The 24098-nt window shown below is 35.3% G+C and overlaps 1 protein-coding gene across 1 annotated transcript in view; it reads left to right on the forward strand.

The window, feature by feature from the left end:
* Nucleotides 1–24098, forward strand: part of LOC109067362 (kelch-like protein 29) — a 120776-nt gene that overhangs the window by 15636 nt on the left and 81042 nt on the right. The window contains exons 3-4 of the mRNA XM_042743169.1: nt 10444–10770; nt 23632–23779. Of these exons, the coding sequence (XP_042599103.1) occupies nt 10501–10770; nt 23632–23779 (418 nt within the window). The 5' untranslated portion in view covers nt 10444–10500. The remainder of the gene's footprint in view (nt 1–10443; nt 10771–23631; nt 23780–24098) is intronic.

A 24098-nucleotide genomic window follows, 5' to 3' on the forward strand; every position in this document is an offset into this window, starting at 1 on the left:
ATCCATAATGCAGCTTTCTCCCACCCATATCTGCTGCTCTGAAAGTGTTTGTTATTACCAGCACTGAAATGTATTATTCAGCATCCAAATCACAAATTATTAGCCACATGTACATCTTTTTTGAATGGTAAACATCCAATTTTCTTGCAGCCGGTTTCTTTGCTGCGAGGAAACGGGGGAAAGAATTACAGTAGCGAATCTGCACATCTTAGCAAAGGCACTAATTTCACCCTTGGCTTTACACGCACTATTCCAGTGTGGTAGATTGGTGGCTCTGTTGATTAAAAAAGGAATTACATTTGATAAAATGTCTAGAGGATGCACAGCACAGAGATGCATATAAATGTAAATCAAGGTTTAGAGGTGTTTATGTAAATTTGAGTCACTGCACATGTATAGACGTGTGAAAACCAGTGTTTAAAGGAGCATTTAACCCAAAAATACATGTTCTGCTGTCATTGACTCACCATAATGTCATTCCAAACCTGTAGACTGTTCTTTTCTCATTTTTAAAGAGTCTTTATGTAACTCTAGCTGTTCATGGTGACTATTTCTGTTAAGCTCCGAAAAAGCCTGAAACATAAAACTAGTCCAAATAAATTGTGTGCTATATACAAAGTCTTCTGAAGTCATAGAACATAGGAAATTGAATAGTTCACCCAAAAATGGAAAATTGCTGAAAATGCACTCACCCTCAGGCCATCCAAGATGTAGATGAGTTTGTTTCTTCATCAGATTTGGAGAAATGTAGCAGTTAGAGCATAACTTGCTCAGCAATTGATCCACTGCAGTAAATGGGTGCCGTCAGAATGAGAGTCCAAACAGCTGATAAAAACATCACAATAATCCACAAGTAATCCATACCACACTTCTTGCCAAAATACGAGTCCATAATTCATAATAACGCTTGCTCCCGTGAAAAAGTCCATTCCCTGCTGTCCTCTCGCATCAAAATCCACTCACATATGTGACCCTGGACTACAAAACCAGTCATAAGTCACAGGGGTATATTTATAGCAGTAGCCAGCAATACATAGTATGGGTCAAAATTATAGTTTTGTTTTTTCTCCTTCACAAGTTTTTGTCTTCTTCACAATATTAAAATTTAATTAATCATACTACTTTTATATTATTATTATCTTTTTAAACTCTCACTCAAATCTCACCCATACACCAAACAAACACTGCAGTGGATCAATTGCTGAGCAAGTTATGCTCTGACTGCTACATTTCTCCAAATCTGATGATGAAACAAACTCATCGACATCTTGGATGGCCTGAGGGTGAGTGCATTTTCAGCAATTTTCCATTTTTGGGTGAACTATTCAATTATTCAATTATTCGATTATTGTTTTTATCAGCTGTTTGGACACTCATTCTGACGGCACCCATTCACTGTGTTGATGAATGATCCAAATCTGATGAAGAAACAAACTCATCTACATAACAGAATTCATAAGCAAACTTTCCGCTAATTTCAATTTAGGCTGAACTATTCCCTGAAGTCATTGGATCTATTTAGCTGATAACACTTGCGACTCAGTGACTCAATCCGATTTGTGAACGAATCATTCAGGTCCGTTTTGTGAACTGAATCAACTAATTCACTGAACAGATCCCATTTAAAAGCGAATAATTTGTTCCTGAGTTAGACAAATCTTTCATTAACTGAAATGAGAGCATATGCGTATGTCAAGCGTATGTCACGATCTTCACTAAAAGTGAATTTGGCTCTATTTCTAGTTCAAAGTTATCATATGTCTTAAGCAGATGAGGCATATGGGCTAGTTTATGGTGCTTTTGTGTATGTGTGCCCATTCATTGTAAATGCAAAAAGAGCGTCTAGTTCTATAGCTTTCAAAGCAATGAACTCTTCAGTGCAAGAAGGTCATCAAAGGAAAACATGTACTTTCAAATGCACTATCCCTTTATTTTACACCACTGCAAACGAACGTGTGACTTCTCAGTATGTCATTCTATCCTCCTCCAGTGGGACAACGAAAATAAAAGCAAAACAAAACTCAACAGATGGACATAATTGATGTGGCACAGGCAGAAGTCTCACTTTGAGATGCTCAGAGGGAATGTTTGGAGTGATGTTAGATCTGAGGTCATCCTAAGTGCAGCAGGAATGTCTCCGGTGTCTGCTGGGACGCTACTGCCAGTTGTTCCCGTTTGCGGTCATGTGGCAGTCATGCATTACTAGCGAAGCATAGCTAAAGACAGGAGAGCAATGTCGCCCACCACAGATACAGCAGTACGGGGCTGTCATGGCCGCTTCTGTGATGAAGCTCTTTACAGCGTGAAGCAGCAGGAGTTGTGTTTTAGCAAAGAGGCTTAACCCTTATGAATACATTTTCTGCTTGTTTCTCCATTACTGGAGGCATCATAAGCCCGTCACACAGCCCTGATCGCATTTCAGCACAGCTAAACTCCAATCCATGTGTTAGGCCTGGGTTTGTTTTTCAGTGATTTTCTTTATTTCTATGCCTTTGGGTGTCAGAGGTGACAGAAAAGAGGAATAGAAGTGACATGCATTTGATTTGTTTTTGCATTGTGCGATTTCCGGGATCATTCCTGTTCTGCGGCACCTATTAAACTCTATAATGTTTACAGATATGCTTTTGTTGGAAGTATTAAGGAAGTTTTTGTATAACAGTATTAAGAAAGTTGGTATTAAAAAAAAAATCAGCTAGTTATCAAAGAAAAATGTCCCTTTTTTATTTAAGCTGAAGTACTAAAATAACTAAAACTAAAATAATAATTAGGAAACACTACATATACCTACAAAAAACAAACAAGTAGAAATTGCATAAACACACTATATATATATATGTATATGTGTGTGTGTGTGTGTGTGTGTGTGTGTGTGTATCATTTTGTATGTATGTACAGTACAGGTCAAAAGTTTGGAAACATTACTATTTTTAATGTTTTTGAAAGAAGTTTCTTCTGCTCATCAAGCCTGCATTTATTTGATCAAAAATACAGAAAAAAAATTTAATATTGTGATATATTATTACAATTTAAAATAATTGTTTTTAAATTTATTATACTTTAAATTATCATTTATTTCTGTGATGCAAAGCTGAATTTTTAGGATCATTATCACATGATCCTTTAGAAATCATTCTAATATGATGATTCATTATCAAAGTTGGAAACAGTTCTGCTGCTTAATATTTTTTCAGAACATGTGATACTTTTTTAGGATACCTTTGATGAATAAAAAGTAAAAAAAAAAAAAAGAAAAAAAAGCTATGTTTTTTAAAATATAAATATTTTGTAACAACAATATACACTACTGGCCAGTAATTTGGGGTCAGTAATTTTTTTTTCTTTCTTTTTTTTTAAATAAAATCAATACTTTTATTCAACAAGGATGTGTTAAATTGATAAAAAGTGATAGTAAAGAAAATATATTATTAGAATATATATTATTAAAAAAAATTTTTATTTTGAATAAATGCAGTTCTTTTTAACCTTTTATTCATCAAATATATTCGACAGCAGAACTGTTTCCAACACTCATAATAAATCAGAATATTAGAATGATTTCTAAATGATCATGTGATAGACTGGATGTTACATGTGACACTGAAGGCTGGAGTAATGATGCTGAAAATTCAGCTTTGCATCACAGGAATAATTTTTTTTTTTTTTAAAGTATATTCAAATAGAAAACTATTATTTTAAGTTGTAATAATATTTCACAATATTACTGTTTTTTTCTGTATTTTTGATCAAATAAATGCAGGCTTGATGAGCAGAAGAGACTTCTTTCAAAAACATAAAAAATAGTAATGTTTCCAAACTTTTGACCTGTACTGTATGTAATATATATGTCATATACAATAAGCATATAGGTGAAGCAGACTTATGATTAAAGAGAATTAAAGATAAATATGATTAAAAAATTAAACAAGCTGGTTTTGATACTGTGTCTTCTATATGCAAATGAGCTTTGTTATTATTGGATAAGGTCTGTGTAATGTGGCGTTCATATGCTAATGAGATTGATTGTGAAATATGAGTCTTTTCTGTAGTTTAGTTTCTATAAATGGCAGCATTGGCTCATTACATTTTTGCAAAACTGCAAAAGCATGCCTGTACATACATACCGGTAGTTGGCTACAGTTCCACCAGGAGCAGTTTTGTCAGTAAAACGGCATTAACTTTCACACAAGTTCTGATTAAAGAGGCAGATTATTGATTAACATTTTAACATTAATGTGCCTTACACAAATGTTATGATCTCAAAATCATAGTGCATGATTGTAAACTGATTGGTTTTGACATCTGAATCACATAACCAGCTCTGTATGTTTTGCTTTTTTGATGTATAGTAAACTTGCTTGTAAGCTCACCTGGTACAGCATTACACTTCGGAAAAGTCCTGTGAAACACGAGTAAAATGGCATGGTTGCTTCAGCAAATTCATTTTTATCTCACGTTTGCTTTTTTAAACACTATTGGGTGTTTTTAGGGTCAAGTTTAGTATAGCTCACACGTTATTTTAAAACACAATAAAGCATTAACCTTTTAGTGCCACTTGCTAGACATTTAATTTCCAAACTGAAGCATAAATTGCAACAGCCAAGGTATTAAAACATTTCCAGATTCACAGTTATCTGTTTTGGATGAAACTGAACTCATTTGTAGTGCCCCTCACCGGACATTTCACTTCGAAAGTATAATGAAATACATCCAAGAAGCAACATTCATTTTGCAGAAATTTCACCACATTCACATTTTTCCAATGATCTTGATAAAGTTAGTGAGGAGGTGTTTTGCATTATGAAAATTGGAATCTCTCATATAGCATTAAGTAAGGTTTAGAGTAATTTTTTATCTGAGCACTGAAATCCCATCCTACTTCAGTATTGTAATTGTTGCATACAATTTGATGAGGTTTCAAACACATAATTAAACTGTCACTCACCTTCAACTGTAATCTTTTTATGTGCATTTTCATCTCATAAAATAAAACGAGATTTATGGGGAAACATGCTCAAACATTAGAGGAACCTCTATGATGAGATTAAAAGTGCTGTTTGCCCACATAAAACATACTTGATATTGACTTGATTTGACATTTCTCCTAGTATTTGCCAAGGTCTGTGTGTGTTCTATCACCGTCTCACATGAAAAAGGCTCCAAACTCAAGAGTCTGTTATTCTGGTAGTCCAGGAGCATTTTTACCAGCACTCAACTCTAACTTTTTGCTGTAGCGAGTCATTCTCCTCTCAAGCCAGAATTAGAAAAGCGAGGGTCCAAGTGCATCTGAAAGTCCTTGATGTGCTGGTGTTGCTGTGCCGTAGCACATGTTGGCATATTGCTCTCACTGCATTGTTCACACATGACAGGATCTCGTCTCAAGTGGCGGAATGAATGAATTGATCTGTGAGGCGTGTATGGGAGAGATTGAATCTAGATCATAAATGGAAAGTTTAGCGGAGCGTGGTTATTATACAAAAGACAAAAATCAGAAATAAAAGGTGAAATGTGGATTACTGACTGTAATACTTTCAGTTATGAAACACACAGTTACTACTCTAATATATGATTGGATGAGACACATGTGAAGATGTTTTAAAATGATCAATATATGCAGGTGTTTTTTTTTTTTTTTTTTGCCTGTTTTCCATTATATAATCACTCTCTTTTGCTCATTAAGCTTAGCATAAGCATGGAAACTTTTCATTTTATGATTCACGAATGCCAGGTATAATAAAATGCTTGCAGTTTTATCTCTCTTTCTTGATGGATTTGAAATGTGTTTATAGCTCATTAGGTGTCTTTATGTGTCCAATAGCAGAGGTGGGACTGAAGCAGAGAACAATAGGACGGTGTGTTTAATGATATGCTTGGTGTTTTTCAGTTCTTGGTGTGAAGACACAGAACTGCTGCTGTATATATTTAAACCAAACCTCTCCATTATATCAAAGCTATGTGTGCGTCATTGTTTTTTTTTAGCCCACATTGATACTTTAATTTACATATCTCGCCTTATTAGAGCTTGTGTACAAGATACAAATGAAACAACACCTAGTTTTTCTTTTCCTGTCTGTTTTTAACCACATGTCAGAGATACGTTCAGCATTGCGAGGTTTATTTCAGCCGTTTGAACTGCTGGATCCATCTTGCAGCTCGAGTTTAAAAGGCTGTTGAAAAATGCATGCATTGTGGAATTCCCAGGGATTTGATTCTGTGTCACATACAATATTTCCTTGTTTTCCATCATCGGTGGCCTTTGTTTTCCAGTGCAGTGTAGAAATGAAATTATCATGACTTTGTACAGTATCTGCAAAGTATGAGTTTCAGATTCAACATTTATAGCCTGTACCAACTGTATAGATTATTAAATGTAGATGTTTGTTTTTATAATAATGATAATTATAATAAGGTTATTTTTAAAGCTCCTTTCCCAATTATATTTTTATTGCGAATGAATGCATTTTTTAAGTTGTAATCAAAGGAAACTTTTATAATTCAATTATTTTGCACAATATACTTAAAATTAAGCATAAAGACATGATGTCATAGTGTTTCTAATTTGAACTTCTGTAGTAAAATCAATATTGGAGTCCATTCCTTAGATGTCTGTATAAATTTAATTGCAATCCATATATTTGCATATAGAATAAAATCAAACAAAATAAAAAAAAACAATACTCTTAAGAACAGTTCACCTAAACAGAACATAACAAAAGACAAAAAAATAAAAAATCCCATATGAATCATTGATTGTTCTAGTTTTTGCCACCTTGCATACACTTTAAACCTGCCATCAATTCTCTTCTCTCTTTACTTTAAACTAAGAGAAAGACAGTCTTCACCAGCTATTTTGTATGCATTTAAATGAAGTCCATGAATAATGCACATTTGAATGTGCATATATCGGGATGGGTGATTATAGTTTAGCTTGATGTCTTTTATCCTTTTGACGGTATTAAATATACACTCACCGGCCACTTTATTAGGTACACCTATTCAGTTGCTTGGTAACACAAATTGCTAATCAGCCAATCACATGGCAGCAACTCAATGCATTTAGGCATCTAGATGTGGTGAAGACAACTTGCTGAAGTTCAAACCGAGCATCAGAATGGGGAAGAAGGGGATTTAAGTGACTTTGAACGTGGAATGGTTGTTGGAGCCAGACGGGCTGGTCTGAGTATTTTAAAAACTGCTGATCTACTGATACAGAGAATGGTCTGAAAAAGAGAAAATATCCAGTGAGCGGCAGTTGTGTGGACGAAAATGCCTTGTTGATGTCAGAGGTCAGATGAGAATGGGCAGACTGGTTAGAGATGATAGAAAGGCAACGGTAACTCAAATAACCACTCGTTACAACCAAGGTATGCAGAATACCATCTCTGAACGCACAACACATCGAACCCTGAAGCAGATGGGCTACAGCAGCAGAAGACCACACCGGGTGCTGCTCCTGTCAGCTAAGAACAGGAAACGGAGGCTACAATTTGTTGCTCACCAAAATTGGACAATAGAGGATTGGAAAAACGTTGCTTGGTCTGATGAGTCTTGATTTCTGCTGCGATATTCAGATGGTAGGGTCAGAATTTTGGCATAAAGAACATGAAAGCATGGATCCATCCTGCCTTGTCTCAACGGTTCAGGCTGCTGGTGGTGGTGTAATGGTGTGGGGGATATTTTCTTGGCACACTTTGGGCCCCTTAGTACCAACTGAGCATCGTTTAAACGCCACAGCCTTCCTGAGTATTGCTGCTGACCATGTCAATCCCTTTATGACTACAGTGTACCCATCTTCTGACGGATAAAGGATAATGCACCATGTCGCAAAGCTCAAATCATCTCAGACTGGTTTCCTGAACATGACAATGAGTTCACTTTACTCAAATGTCCTCCACAGTCACCAGATCTCAACCCAACAGAGCAGCTTTGGGATGTGGTGGAACGGGAGATTCGCATCATGGATGAGCAGCCGACAAATCTGCAGCAACTGCGTGATGCCATCATGTCAATATGGACCAAAATCTCTGAGGAATGTTTCCAACACCTTGTTGAATCAATGCCATGAAGAATTAAGGCAGTTCTGAAGGCAAAAGGGGGTCTAACCCGGTACTAGCAAGGTGTACCTAATAAAGTGGCCAGTAAGTGTACTGTATATAACTCATATTTGTGTATGTGGTCTGAAACCATTATTAAAACCAAACACACACTGATGCCAATAGATTCAAGTCTGAATGAATCTTTGGTCATAGTACGTTTTTTTTTTTTTTAATTATAAGGGTCAGTCATTGTGTGGAAGAACCTTTGACGTACTAACGAATGATCTAATCAGTTTAGCATCAGATTTGCTCATTGTTAAATATCGGTGAAGAATAAAAATATACAGAAATTTTATATACATCTAATATCTTATTTTAGAATTAGACTCTGCTTCAGTCATTGGAAACTCATTTATTGATTGATTAACTGACATGTCTTTTTCACAGAAAGTGGATTGGCATTCACCAAACAAATTTCAGCGTTGCTCTTTTGTGCTGCTGTCACACATCATGTCTGGATTGATCTGTAAAGCAGCTGCTTATCACACCTCTCTAGACAACATGTGACCTCTCGTCTTTTGTGCTGAATTTAAAGGCAGAATCATACAGAATGAATCATGTGACAATAGAGATGCTGACCAGACGCTGAATACCCATGCTATATCTGAAACTATTCAGTGCTTTCAATGTTTCCAGCTTGCGGTATTTTGATGAAAGGCTGCCGAACATAACTTATAAGAAGATTAATTAAATATGTTTAACACCTTCAGAACGATGTAGCACATTCATCTAGTTTAACATAAAAGCTGTTTGAGTTTTATTGTGTGTGATTTTAATGATGAGGTGGAGAAGTACACTTCAGCACATGATAGAGATATAATTTATTTATAAATCAAATCCAGACGGTAATTTACAGTCTTTGAATCTCGTAAACTTTATGTACGAGTGAAACACAACTGAGGTTATTGCATTTTGATACATATGAGCTTACATGTGTAAAGTTTAATGCGTTTGATGGTAAAGTACTTTCAGATTTCAGCAGATTTAAAATGTGAGATCAGGAGATTAATTGTGACTAAGTGTTTTAATTAGGGCTGTCAATTGAATCATTTTAATTGGATTAATTATATTATGTGCAAACTAATTAATCACGTTAATCACAGTAAATGGCATACATCAATATTTGCACAGAAAAGCAGCCAAAAAGTGTGTTTTAGAAGACAATATTGCCTTTTATTTCTTTATAATTGATGCTAATTGATAGTTGATCTACAATCCATAGCAATCCATTTTGCAGCCCAGACTCTTTGGAATACTTAAACATATTTTATTAAATTATGCTGGCTTAGGTTCTGTTAGGAAGATGTATTAATCCACAAACTCTTTTGAAGAAACTTGTCTCTGAATTCATTTTAGAGTTTTTGTCTAAAGCCAAACTTTAAAACCTTGTATAGGATTTTAAATTGCTCTTTTATTTAAACTATTTCAACTTGTTACTTGCCATGAAAATAACCAAGGAAGCTGGGATGACATTGACACATCAACCGACGAGCAATCATTGGAAATACGTGACTCTGGCTACATTTCTGCCAAAGTAGAAATGCATTGCTCCAGATACAATTTACTGCATTTTTCACACGCTATGGATTATAAGTATTGTACATGGAAATAAGTGTCTATTAATCAGTAAGCTGCCCCTGTAATCATAATTTTTGTAAAAAGGAACAAACATTGTTGGTGAGCCCCATGGTAATGTAATTTTCCCTAAATTCTGTGTTTTTAATTTAGTTGTTCTGGATTCTGTGTTTTATGATTTAATACAAATCATAGAGTCTAATGAAATGATTTAATAAAACTTGCACACTTCCATCAGTCTTAAAAAATTTAATCAAATATAAATTATAAAACAATTAAATTATAAAAGAACATTTTTATTTTATTTCAAATGTTGATGTTGCACAAGAGAACTGTATTAATTAAAACATGAATAAAAAAATATTCCGGTTGCATGATATTCTTAAAAATAAGTATGTTATTAGTAGTACTTTGAGGAGTGCATGTTTGTACACAATAGAGATATATTACTGCCATAATTTCTTCAAGTTAAACCAGACTTTTATTTTGGCGAGGTGTCGCGAAGATCTTTCAGTTTTAGTTTCAATTTCACTTTGTATTTGATGGTAGTTTTTCTCACATTAAATAGTGAAAAGGTGAAGTTCATGTGTTCCTGTCTTAATATTGAGACACAGACGCTGAAAACATTGTGTGTTTGATTTAGTATATCAGATGAAACCGCGTGCTTATTTCTGCTGTTAGATCTTGATATATCTTTGACATTTTTGTGTGTGTTTGTAATGAACCAGTTGTTTTTTTGAGACGTTAATATAAGATGTTTGTTCTCCTCCGTTAGGTGTTCTCCAGCTCGCCGTGAGCAGAAGTGTCTCTCGTTCTCTGGTTCCGTTCTGTGATGATGTCGCGTTACCATCCGCGCTTTGAGCGGGATTTCCGCAGCGTGTGGGAGAGAAGGGAGCGCTGCGCCTCCAACAGCAGCTGCGGTGGCACCATTAACGGCTGCATCTCCACCTCTGCCTCCTCCGGCAACAACCGTCCCGGCCTCCTGCCCCTGCCGGTCATCCCCTCGCTGCTGCCCACCCCGGTCACCGGGGCAACCAGCACGGCCAACAGCGAGCTGACCTGCAAGCGATTAGCCTCCACCTGCACCACCTCAGTGACTCAGGTAGGACTGAACACACCTGCGCCCGCTCGCCCTCGCCCTTAACTAGTATCACTTTCTTTCTTCTCTAAAACACAATCGAGAGATGAAACTGCTCAAATGACACACCAAGATAATACACAGAAGACAAAACGACCCATGAAAGTGTTCATATGACTCATCAAGGTTTGATTCAGAAGCAAATTTGGTAAATTTTGATATTGACTTTGAAGGAGTCACTGAGATACTATTTGATACTACTAGATACTTTTTATTATATTTCATTATTGTACGACTATAAATTATGTTGAATTAGTTTATTTATCTTTTTTTTTTAAGTTGTATACATTTTTAAAGGTTTATTTATTTATTTATTTATTTGTTTGTGTGTTTTACGTGTCATTTTGTTGATGGTTTTTAAGGAAGGCATTACACAACTTTAAGGTGTTGACATCAGCCTAATTTAACCTAATTATTTTTTGTTAATTGGTTATATGAACTATATACGTATTTTTGTTTGTTGTTGTTTTTATTTATTTAGTTGTGTAGCAGGATTTAGCATTGTTTGTCCTTGTGCATGGATAGAGCCACTTCAAACACAACTGTTGATGGTCACATCAAGTTGGAGAGCTTTCCGGCATCATTACGTGCCACATGTGTTTGTTGTCTTCGCTCGCGGCAAAAGAAAGAGATTAAAGCGCGTGCAGTGGTGGATCTTAGGGTCAATTTTTCTGTCATCCATCATGAAAGCCCTGCAGCCGCCCCCACCAGCGAATCTCTACAAGCCATCTCTGATAAGGAAGAGCGGGGCCGCTTATTGATCTGTGTCAAGAAGAAACTCCTGCTACCTGCTTTCATATTGCAGACGGGCCGGAGCGGGGTGGGGGGGAGAATAAAGCAATCTTAGATTTACAGACGTCTACACTGGGAGAAGTCTGGGGTCAAAAGCAATATGCTTGTGCATCTTTCATTCCACGTACAAAGACGTCTTTGTGTGAAAAGATGGACATTTTATTATTTAAAGTATCGGCATATTGGCTTCTTTCATTTTGTGATTTTATTGCGGGAGTTCAGCGGTGGTGTGAGCAGCCAATAATTGAGTGTGTGCTAAAGTAATTTGCTTGCATATTAAGTTACGAATCTCGCTGAGAAGATTGGCTTTGTGGCCTTTTCGTCTTGATCCTGCGAAAAGAGTCGCCGCTCTTGTGAAGCAGATATAAATACTGTCAAATGACTCAAAAGGGTAAATTTGTCGCATTCAGACTCATTAAAATGCATGAATGAAGTGTTGGTGAAGCTACTTTTGAAACTTTCCACAAGCTAATTACAATACAAGCTGATAAAATGAAGTTCAACTACACTCTGGCTTTTTTAGTTATGCTGCAAGCTACTAATAAAGCCATTTAATGAAGCAGTATCTTTTTAAATAAATCACTGTTTATCAGACAATATCCTTTACATGGAGCTGTATCGTTTTAAAGTGACTTTATCAGATAATATAGTTTATTGTTACAATCAAAGAAACGTTTATTTGTTTATTTATGTATTTATTACTTATTTAATTTATTGCTTAAAAACAGTGAGGATCTCAAAAATGGTGTCACGATTAATATACATATTGATATATAATATTAATATAATTAAAACTACAAAATGCAAATTTATATCTATTCATGTAATATAACTGAAAAGCTTTTTAAATAAGTCACTGTTTATCAGACAATAAAATGTAGTTTTACAATCAAATATTTATTTGCTTTATTTATTAATTTATTTTTTATTTACTTAGTTTATTTTTATTGTTAGATTATTTATTTATTTATAGACATAATTGCATTTGTCTATTTATTTTAAAAACAGTGAGGATCTCATGTAAATAAATGAAACTGTTTAATAGAGTTGTATCTTTTTAAAGAAGTCACTGTTTATCAGACTAAAAACAGATTGGTGCTCGGATATAGTGACATGACTTATATACCATTGGCAAACTAATTATGATCAATAAAACTATAAATATAAAAAATAAATCTGTTTAATAGAGTGACTTTTTTTTAAATAAGTCACTATATGAGACGATTTTTTGTTACAAATGTGTGTTTTTATTTATTTGTTTGTAATTATTCTGTTATTTTTTTTTATTTTATTTAGTTAGATTATTTATTATTAAAAAATATTAGGATCTTAAATATGGTTACGGTCATTATACCATGGGTATAATAGTGGATTTATAGTGATATAATAATGGATATATCAAGATAGTAAATACTGTATACCAACTAATTATAAATAAATCTAAATAATCATGTAAATAAAATAAAAAAACAAATCTTAACAGTTTTCTAGTTTTATTAACGGTATAATTCACAGATGGTATCTGTTTGAACACGGTTTCAAATTTTTATAACCAAGATGAAAACCATGATGAACGGCAACATCTAGCAAAATATGTTATTTCGTAGTGTGATTGTAATAACTATCCCCGGGTTCACAGACAAGGCTTAAACCTAGTCCTAGATTAAAATGTAAATCTGAGCTGTTTCATCTGAAAGAAACTTGCACTGACTGATCTCAAAACATGTCAGTGGCTTTGTTTTGTCTTAAGATGCACACCAGTAATACTTTTTTCTAAGGCATGTTTATAAATTTCACTTAATTGAACTATGGCCTAATGCTGGCTTAGGCTAAGCCCTGTCTATGAAACCGGGCCTATATGTTGTTATTTTAAGCCATTTTCACACCTCATTCATTTGGACCCTGATGCATTTTCTCCGTTCGGTTCATGTAGGCTAAAAATGAACAGCGATGAACTGTCATCAGCATGTTCTGTGTGTTTCTGCAGTCTGTATCCTATTCTGTCGAGGCTGCTGAATGTCATGGAGTTTCCCAGCAGATGTAGAGTTACAGCGGGAACGTGACCGCGTGAGTCCCGTCATCATCATTTCAGACACACTTTTATACTCTGCTCCCATTTAATTTCTTCCCCTAATCATGGCTGTCTTGTGTTTCTGGACGGCTCTCAAGACGCCCTGAAAGCTGATTGAGTATTTCAGCCGCTATCTGTGTGTGACCTCTTTCAACAGCTCCGCTCCGCTGAAGGTTTCATTTAGTCAGCTAAGAGCTCTCTCATTTAGATTTAGTGAAACTGCATTATGCAAAACGGCCGGTCAGAACATGCCAAAACACGCAGGACTCTTGAACTCTGCAGTCGCTTACTGAGGGCAGACAAGGAAATGAAGACCCTGGAAAGGAAATCTTTTCTCATCGTTATTCGATCGTTTGAATTGCTTGTTATCATGTTTTTATATTGTGCCACTTCATATTCATATTACAGATAATAACAGCGGTTCTGCCACACTGCTGTAAACAAATCATAAGCTGGCATAATTCTGCTCCATTTGGGCAAATTCAACAGTCAGAGGAATTTCATTAGTCCTGCAGCATAATTACATGAATAATTTGGCTAATTATTCCCATTTATTCTCTGATTAGACATAAAAACTATTTGGAAGGTCTTGGTAAATTAAACCAGTGTTTCTCAACTGGTTTTGCTTTGATTCAGATTTTACTTCGGACATCAAGTGACAGCAAACCTAGTTTTTATCACACAGAAGTCAACCAAATTTTCTAAAAAAAAAACAAATGCTGAAATTGTTTTAACTTTGTCTAGAAGGTATTTATGGCTTTGTTGACTGTTTCTTAAAGGATATTAATATGTTGACATCTGTCTATTGAGTTAGTCGAATAAACTTATAGAGCCAACAGTGGAAAATATTTTTAAATTAAATTAAATTAAATTAAATTAAATTAAATTAAATTAAATTAAATTAAATTAATTTAATTTAATTTAATATAAAGTATTTTTCAATATTTTTCAATAAAACACATTAGACAGATATCAAAATCTTTAAAAATTATCAACAAAACTACACAACAGTAAAATGAATGAATGAATACCACCTAGACAAAAGTCAAAAGATTTCAATGTTTATTTAATTATTTTAGTTCATTAGTTTTTGAATTTTATTTCAGAGAATTTTGGGTTGTTTTTGCAACCCCCCCCCCCCAAAAAAAAAAAACAGGTTTGGTGTGTGTGTGTTCGAGAATATATAAATGAAATATATTCATAAATGTAAATATGAATAAAATGCAAATAAGTAAAGTATAAAGTATAGTTAATATAGCAAAATAAAATACTTTTTTTTCCTTTGTATTTCGCTGTTTTCTCCCATTTTCACACTTTGTTTGTTTGGAGCATTTGATTTGGACTCTGATGCAGTTTCTCCAGTTGACTTGTGTAGGTAAAAATGAAGAGCGATGAAGTGGGATTCCCTCAACAGAAACATATTGGTTGTGTGTATAATGACCAATTTTGCCCATGGTTTGCTGCTTCAATTCAAAAATTCAGTTTGACTGAATTGCTTTCAGAGGCAATTTCTGTTCGCTTGTGAATCTGACACAGTCTGAATGAAGCCAGACATCAGAGAACAGGAGCGCTGACTTTGAGACCCGTGTATTTCTGCCTGTCATTCATAGATATAGCAGTGTCCCTCACAGGTCTGAGGAGCCGTGACCCTTTTAAGAGCCTCGTCTCCTTGCTGTTGAAAATCATCTGCAGCTGCACGCACGCAGAATTCATCTCATGTTAAAGCCGCTCCAGCCTGAAGCTTTAGCAGCCAAAGGCACAAACTGAAGGCCAAGAGTTCCTCCTTTGAACCATCAACACGAGAAAGACGTGACGCTTGGGAAGCTTCTTTCCAATAAAAAAATCTCCTCGGTTCCCATCAGCGGGAGACCACCGCAGATTCCCATCTCTGAGGATGCTTTGAAAGACGCCTCAAGCCGTAAGGAATCGCAAACTTACTTCACAAAGCCACGGTCCTGACAAATGATGGATCATCGGTTGCTGGCGGCGCGGGAGCGAGCGCTTCTGCCGGGTGAGGAAGAGGCTTCCATGTTGACAGCAGAGATAGGAATAGCAAATAAGAGCTTGACAGTGTGGATGCTGTATTTGGCTTTGTGAGAGGCGGAGAGCGATGCTGCCCAACGCCTGGTGGATTAGGATGGTGGAGGACAGCCATCCGCTCGAATGGAGATGGCTTATTTGACTGCGGGACGTGATCCTGTGCATGCCGCCGGATGGAGGATGAGCAGAAGCATGCTGTCGTTGTTTGACAGGCCCTCGTACAGTAACGAACATGTGCCATTTAAAGAGACCTTGCTATGAAGAGACGTCTGAATCATCTGCCTCATCTGAAGGTGCCGCATGGCCCCATTTTCAGCCATTCCTTACCATTTTCTGGCTGTGTTTTGCTTTGTAACATCCACCTTTTACAATCCAGTTAATTCACAGGATAAAATTTGTGTTATGTAAGGTATCATTTTAAAAATATATAAAAAAATTATTTTATTTAAAAGTTTAGGGTCTGTGATGTATAATATTTTTGAAAGATAACCAAGGCTGCATTTATTTGATTTAAAAAAGTTGATCTGTCCTGTTTTTGTTTTCTGTAAAAAAAAAAAAAAAAAAAAAAAAGATTTAAATTTTATATTACATTGTTTTATATTTTTTGTTTTATTTTATACCATTAAAAAGTTTGAACGAAAACTGTAATTTATTTCCGAGAGTCAAAGCTGAGTTTTCACCATCATTACTCCGGTCTTCAGTGTCCTTCAGAAATCAATCTAATATTCTGATTTGCTGCTCAAGAAATATTTCTGATTATTATCAGTGTTGTGCTGATTCACATTTTTGTGGAAAACGTAATGCATTTTATTTTTCAGAATTATTTGTTGAATAGAAGGTTCTAAAGAACAGGATTTATTTGAAATATAATTTTTTAAATAATATTATAAATGTCTTTGCTGTGACCTTTGATCAATTTAATGCATCCTTGCTGAATAAAAATATTAATTTCTTTAAAAAAACAAAACGAATTTAAAACTTTTGAATAAGTATAAAATGAATATTAACTGTTACAGATTTCATACAAAGTATCTGCACTTTCTTTTGCGGGAAAAGTTACAGTACATGTGCAACCGCTTAACAGCAGTACTGTGTGTTTCATATAGTCATATTTTGCAAGGAACTGAAACCATCAGTTTTATTTTGTGCATCTGCTTTAATTCTGATCATGCACTCTGAACTTCTGACCTTGAAAGCGAGATGTGGCGTGCATAGCATTTCCTCATGAATGCTCTTCATGCATAAACCGATACAGAAATGGAAGTATTTTAGTAAGTCAGCTGAAATGAACTAGAAATGTAATATTTGCTGTTTCGCTGCCCCTGCAGGCACACAGAAAGCGTCTTTGAACGCATGCAGTACGGCTGCAGATGAGCGCATGTGAACTCCACAGCTTTGCTATCATAATTCCACTTGCTCTCCTGGTGCACTTTGAAAACTTCAGCAGGTCACTTTCACTAAACGAAGCACCTACTTCCTGGGGAGTATGAACGTGTGGCTCCTGCCTAAGGCACAGAGCAGAAAAGCTGTTTCTGGACTCCAGCTAATATTCAAACATAATCATGACATGTGCACCATGTTGTCCGCATTTATATTGCTAAGAGGTGTGTGTTACACTACAGGTGTTTTTGACGTGGCACACAAGGGAAATTATAATTGGAAATGGCTTTATTTTTCCGCAGGTAACATTTTGTCCACGGCTCTTTCACACGCGGTTGGCTGTGGACTCGATTAGCCGCTGGCTGTTGACCACGTCTTTGGTGAAGTGGGTCAAATGTGTCATTTTGGGGGTAACATGTAAGGGATTACATGCAGTCAGCTGCTCACAGATCAAACTCTGGTTTAACATTGAAGAGTCTTGTAACCCTGAAATCGTCCGGCTGGGGTTTTGGTGGATGATCCCGTCAGTATTATTAGGAGGTAAATTATGTGCTTTTATTTTCTGCTGTCTTCCTCATAGTGCTCCGTAAATAAGCATAAGCCATAATACCGTAAAAGGGGATAAATCTTTGTTTGTCACTGCAGATATTTTATTCAAACCGTTAATAAACACAAATTGGAGACTTGATGTGGATTTATGGGTTTATCTAAAAAACAATGTCTGTATATCACCCTGAAATCAATAGAAAAAATATAAATTATATTATATATATATATATATATATATATATATATATATATATAAATAAATATATTTGATGTTGATTTGCAGATGTTCCCTCAAAATGTTTTTAAAGTAAGGTTGTAATATTTCAGAAGGACTTGTTTATTAATTAAAGCTAAAAGAAAGTGCAGATGTTGCCCCAAAAATTGATATTTAAAACATTTTAATGTTTCCAGAATATTTTATTTCAGATAGAAAGTGCTGATTTTTCATCAAAATTGGCTTTAAAATAATGTCATATTTCTAAAGTTTTTATTTATTTCAGCTACAAAGTGAAGATGTTCCCCAAAAAAATGGTTATAAAATAATGTTGTAATGTTTCAAAAGTATTTATTTCAGTTAAAAAAGGCAGATGTTCACCCAAAAATAGGTTTAGAAATAATGTTGTATTATTTCAAAAGTATTTTTATAATTTTAGATAAAGATTAATAAATATACACAAAAATATTATTATTATTATTTTTTTATTTTATTTTTTTTTTTTATTAAAAATGATATATATATATATATATATATAATATATATATATATATATATATATATATATTATATATATAATTTTTTTTTTTTATTAAAAATGCAGCTGTTCTATCAAAAAATGGTTTGAAAATGATGTCGTAATGTTCCAAAAATATGTATTTCAACTGAAAAGGGGTGATGTACCCACAAAATTGGCAAAAAATAATGTTTCTGAAGAATTTGTTCATTTATTCATTGATTCATTCGATTTAATTTAATTTCAACTTAAGAGTGTAGATGTTTCCCCAAAATTGACTTGACTAAAAGTAATGTAATATTTTCTTATTTATTTTATATTTCAAATGCTCCAGTTGTCTCTCATCACTCTCAGCAGTGCTGTCCAAATGTAAGGAGAAAACATACTTGACATATTTCAGCTCCATGATGTTATATTTATTCAGCGTTCTCACATGGAATATTCCAGATACAACTTTTGACAAGATTTAGTGAATGCAGGTGAATTTCATTTCTGCTCTCCCTCCTGTCAGCGATATGAACATGCATCTCTATTCTGAGGTGAAGCAGTCGGTGGAGGAAGCTTCAGATGTCTGCTCTTTCCACATGCTTGAATCATTTTTTAATGGCGTTCACATGAAGCATGACGAGGTCCTGCCCAGTCCTGTAGCTTACAAAGAATACTTCAGTATTAATATATTAACACTGCCGCATGTGGACGTTAATAAATAAGTATTCTTTGCACGTTTTTTCTTTGTTCTTTCATCTCATGCCATTTGTCCTGCGCACCTGCTCTGAACCGTTTGAGTGTGTGAGGCTCTCTAGATTTGCTTCTTAGCAATGCTTTAGACTTGAGGTATATTCAGATGGTGGTAGAAAAACTTAAAATGTAAACTAGTACCGGACGAAAAAAAAATGTATCTCTGCAGTGCACTGTCACTGACGGATGATACAGACTTCCACAGCAACAGCACGCTGGGATGAAAAGATTCCAACAAAAATATAACATTCATAACATCATTAAAAACATTCTTGCATAAAACCTTGCATTTTTCCTCATTACAACATTATATAAACAAAAATAAGCAAAAATGAAAACTAAAAATGTGAAACTACAACTGTAACGGACGAAAAAAACGAAATAAAAATGTAACTCATGAACAATATCGAGAATAAAGTCTGCAGTGCAACTGTCGAGACAAAAAGTCGACGTTATGATACAGACTGTATGTGAAAAACAATATTGAGATAAAGAACTGCTCTTAAAGTGTTACCGTTTACATTTTTCTAGAAAAAAGTGTCGCAAATAAATTTCATCAATTTCAAAGATAAAAATTAAACATATTAACAACACCACTCTAGAATGAATAACTAAATAAATTCATCACACTTATAAAAAAAAAAATTTAATCATTCTCAATCAGAAAAAACTCGTTAGGAAAAAAATGTGGGTGATGTGATTCAGTCTTTAATTTCGAGAATAGATGGAATGTCTAAATAAAATAACGCATGTCGATCAGTGTTTCATTGCATAGCCTATATCTTTCATTAGACAAAGAAATACTATCACCTTTAGCTAATTATGACACAATAATAATTAGCACAGAACTTTAAAAGTGAATTTTGCAAGGGGCTAGGTCTTTTTAGAAGAAAAAATCAGTCCAATCTGCGCGATTAGTTGCTACTCGCTTTTGTCCAACATGAAATGACAACCAGAGGACAAATGCAAGGGTATCAGCTAGGCTTCAACCGCAAATGCACTGTGCACTTGGACAGCTATGATAAATTAAACCGTACGCATTGCCATTAAATGGCATGTAATGTAATGAAGTTTATTCTCAAGTTTGTATTTTCGACTTTTTTTCTCGAAAATTTATAACGATTTTCTTCTCGAAACACAACGACTTTATTCTCGATATTTAATGAGTTTATTCTCAAGATTGGTATTTCAACTTTTTTTCTCCTCGAAATTTAACGAGTTTAATCTCGAAAACACAAAGCGACTTTATTCGCGATATTTAATGATTGTTATTCTCAAGATTGTTTTTCTCGCTTTTTTTCTCGATAATTTAACGAGTTTTAATCTCGCAATATAATGACTTTAATTCGAGATGGTTTTTATTGTTTTTATTATTGCTGGCCCTAATCCTCTTCGTAACGTTTAGACTGTTTTCAGATACTTTGTTCCAGAAAAACAAACTTGAGATTTTTTGCTGTCTTTGGCACACAAAAATATTGATGCAAAATAAAAGTCTTTCTTAAAAAAAAAAAAACTAGATATTTTTCTTTCTGTCTTTGCAAAAAAAAAAATATTTTCAAACCAGTCAGTTTTTAAAAAAAAAAACATTTTCAAGTGATTTTGTATACACACAAAGCATATTAAGTGCTAGTAAAATACATAATGTTTAAAATAATTTTTGTGAAGCGCATAATAAGATGCATCTTTTGCCGAACAAACCTTTGTTCCAGATTGAGATTTTTTTGCTGTCTATTGGGCACACCAAAAACTATTGTGCAACACCAGTCAGTTTTTGAAGTATAATGACATACCTGTACAAAGTGTATTTTTTTACCAAAATGTTTCAAATAATTTTTGTGAAAATAAAAACACAAAAAATAAAAATTTAAACAAAAATAAAAAACACTTACAAATAACTCTAATTAAAAAAATAAAAAGGTGGGCAATGTTACATTGATGGCAAGCTGAAAACCACTTATTTTCTGACCTCGATTAGTAAAATATTAAATAGATAGAACTATTTTAAATGATTGAAAACTTCTTGAGATATATATGTATATATACAGGATAGATAGATAGATCCCTTATAATGTCACAAAATATAGATAGATAGCAGTGGCGATTTCTTTAAGACTGCAAGGGAAGATCGGCTTCCCTTATAATGTCACAAAATTGTCCAAAAGTAATGGTCATATGTCCTATTGTATTAACTTTTATTGGACCTAAAAAGCGTTAGACAACGTATCATCCTCAAAGCACGAGTTCGTTCAGAATCAGTTATCAATAGCAGATCGGCTGCTTTCGATTTCCTTCTCACTACATGTCACCGCAGTGGCGTCACAGTGCATTGTCCCCCTATTGAAGCCCAGCGTCCATTTGACATCAAGGGGCTGCTTTGAACGTTTTTTTTTTCAGCGCCTTCGAAACTAGATGCGGTCATTGGATAAACGCCACGATAGTGTCCCGCCCACGGACGCTCAGCCGTACTCTTTGGGTTGAATTGGGTAGTGGGCTGGCCCGAACACCTCCGCTCTCCTGCGTCGATTATTGTATGGTTTGTCGAAAGCACTGGCTCTCTCCTCCTTTTTGACTGCGCGATGCCTGTTCTATAAGAATCACTGAAGGCTATTCCGCCTTCATCTCCCATCGCGGATTTCCGAAGATTTCAGTCGAAATAAAACTGCCTTGCAACCCTATTTCCGTTGAAAGTGTCCTGAGAATTATGGCCATCACTTTGATTCAGGATACACTGTTGATTCAAAACTGAGGTCAGACACTTCCGAAGTCCTGTATTCAATCAGGACTTTCAGGTTAACAGGGGAAAGCTTGTGATTACTTGGTGTTCCTTAAAGACTGGCGTTGGACGGTTGCAATGCTCAGCTTGACAAACTGTTTCTCATTAGTAGGCAACAATTGGAGCTACAACTGCAGGGGAAAACGCGACTCCTCCTTTTAACGCGACTCGGCAGTCCTAGCACACCGAAACACAATGGGCCAGGCCATTTAACGCAGCCTAGCTCTGCAGGCCATGTGAGAGGACACTGGGGGGGGAGGGGCAAGTCTTGAAAAGACCCTAGTTTGGTACGACATGGTTCACAGACCCTTTTCTTTGAAAAGGACGTAGGGCAGAATTTACTTTTTATATAATAGACCTTTTATGATGTAGCGCGAAAATGAGCTTTCCCCTCTCGGACAGACCGTAGCCCGCCACTGATAGATAGATAGATAGATAGATAGATAGAGAAGATGATAGAATATAGATAGATATATAGATAGATAGATATCTAGATAGATAGTAAGATAGATATATAGATAGATGATAGATAGATAGAACTAGATAGATAGAGTAGATAGATAATCACCATAGCCGCGGCGCATCAAAATTCAAGGTACTGATGGGCTTGACTACAAAACGACCCACTGCACGGCCGCCAACTTACCCTACACTCACTAAGTTCAATCTTATGCAGCACCCTCCAGAAGTTTTGCGCTCTGAAGTGAACGCGCCTTGTGTGTTGCCATCCCGAAGAGGTTTCAAAATCCTCTCACAGACTTTGTCCTTCCGGACTGCGCCCCAGCTGATGGAATGACCGTCCCCGAGCTCAATTCGCACAGCTGAGTCTGTATCATTTTTCAAAAAACATCTAAGACTTCATCTTATTTTCGCCTGCACTTAACACCTAATACTAGTACTTACCTTTTTTTCTTTTCTCTCATATTCCGTCCAAAAAAAAAAAAAAAAAAAAACGCCTCTGGCTACGTGTTTCTGTACTAGACTAACTGCGACTTGTCATAGCACGTGGTATAACCGTTGTTGTTCAATCGTTGATCTGCTTGTTTCACACTGTTCTCATTTGTAAGTCGCTTTTTGGATAAAGAAGCTTCTTGAGTGTCTGTTTTCTAGTTGAATTTTTATTCTGTAAATATTGAGAAAAGTTATTGTTCATATAATAATACATATTTTCATTAAATAATGGCATAGTTATTGTTCATATAATAATACATATTTTCATTAAATAATGGCATGGAAATTGTTAATGTATTTGGTCAACAAAGTCAATGCTTTGGGCTGAGCATCATACTGTAGATTGAGTCCATGTTAATATGTTTAAGAAATATTACATATTGTGAATGTCGAAGTAATTTCTACAGAAGAATGAGGTTTACATGTCCATTTCCATTCGATTTTAGTTCCTATTTTCAGCGAAGTGATTAAAAGTCCCCCTCTATCCCACAAAACTTCTTTCCTGCCCTTTGATTTACAGTCAATGCGAGGCAGATAGGAATTAATTAGTAAAATGTTCTCTATATAGATCTTACTTTCTTGCACCAAGTCAAATTGCTGGGGGCCGACCTTGTCCTGCATTATTGATGGCTCTAATCTAGAACAGCAAGTCAGCGGGTCGTAATTAAAAGAGCGAATGGAATGGAATATTAACAAAGCGAAATGATGTACCAGTGTCTGGCAAATGGGCTGTAATTGGAAGCGTAGACAGTTATTAAAGGCTTGTCTGTTTACTCAAGACGTTCCTCTCGTTAAAACAGGTCTCTGGGCACCCGTCGGCAGACACACAGACTCAGGGCCAGGTCCTGGCTAATAGCGTCCGGTGGGGACAAACACCCATTAACCAGTCCACGCCCTGGGACACGGATGAGCCGCCCGCAAAACAGATGAGGGAGAAAGATATCACAGGTAAAGAGCTGAAAGCAAAGCCCACAGCGATGCGATAACACCTCTTGTTCGTTATCTTCTCTTGCATGCATGGATTGATTGATTGCTCAAAGTGGCTTAAAATTAGGCGTGGGCGATATGGGAAAAATATAATTTCATATTGATTTTTTTCAGGCAGGAACATGATCTACAATCTTATCACAGTTCTTTTTCATGTTGTATTTAAAGACTATTTTGCAAGTTACTGAGTAGTACATACAAACTAATTTCAGTGTTTAAAAATATATCCCTGCAAGATAACAAAACATGAACAAAAAATGTATGAAAGGCCATTTAAACC

Source organism: Cyprinus carpio, chromosome B17 (assembly GCF_018340385.1).
Source record: "Cyprinus carpio isolate SPL01 chromosome B17, ASM1834038v1, whole genome shotgun sequence".
NCBI lineage: Eukaryota > Metazoa > Chordata > Actinopteri > Cypriniformes > Cyprinidae > Cyprinus > Cyprinus carpio.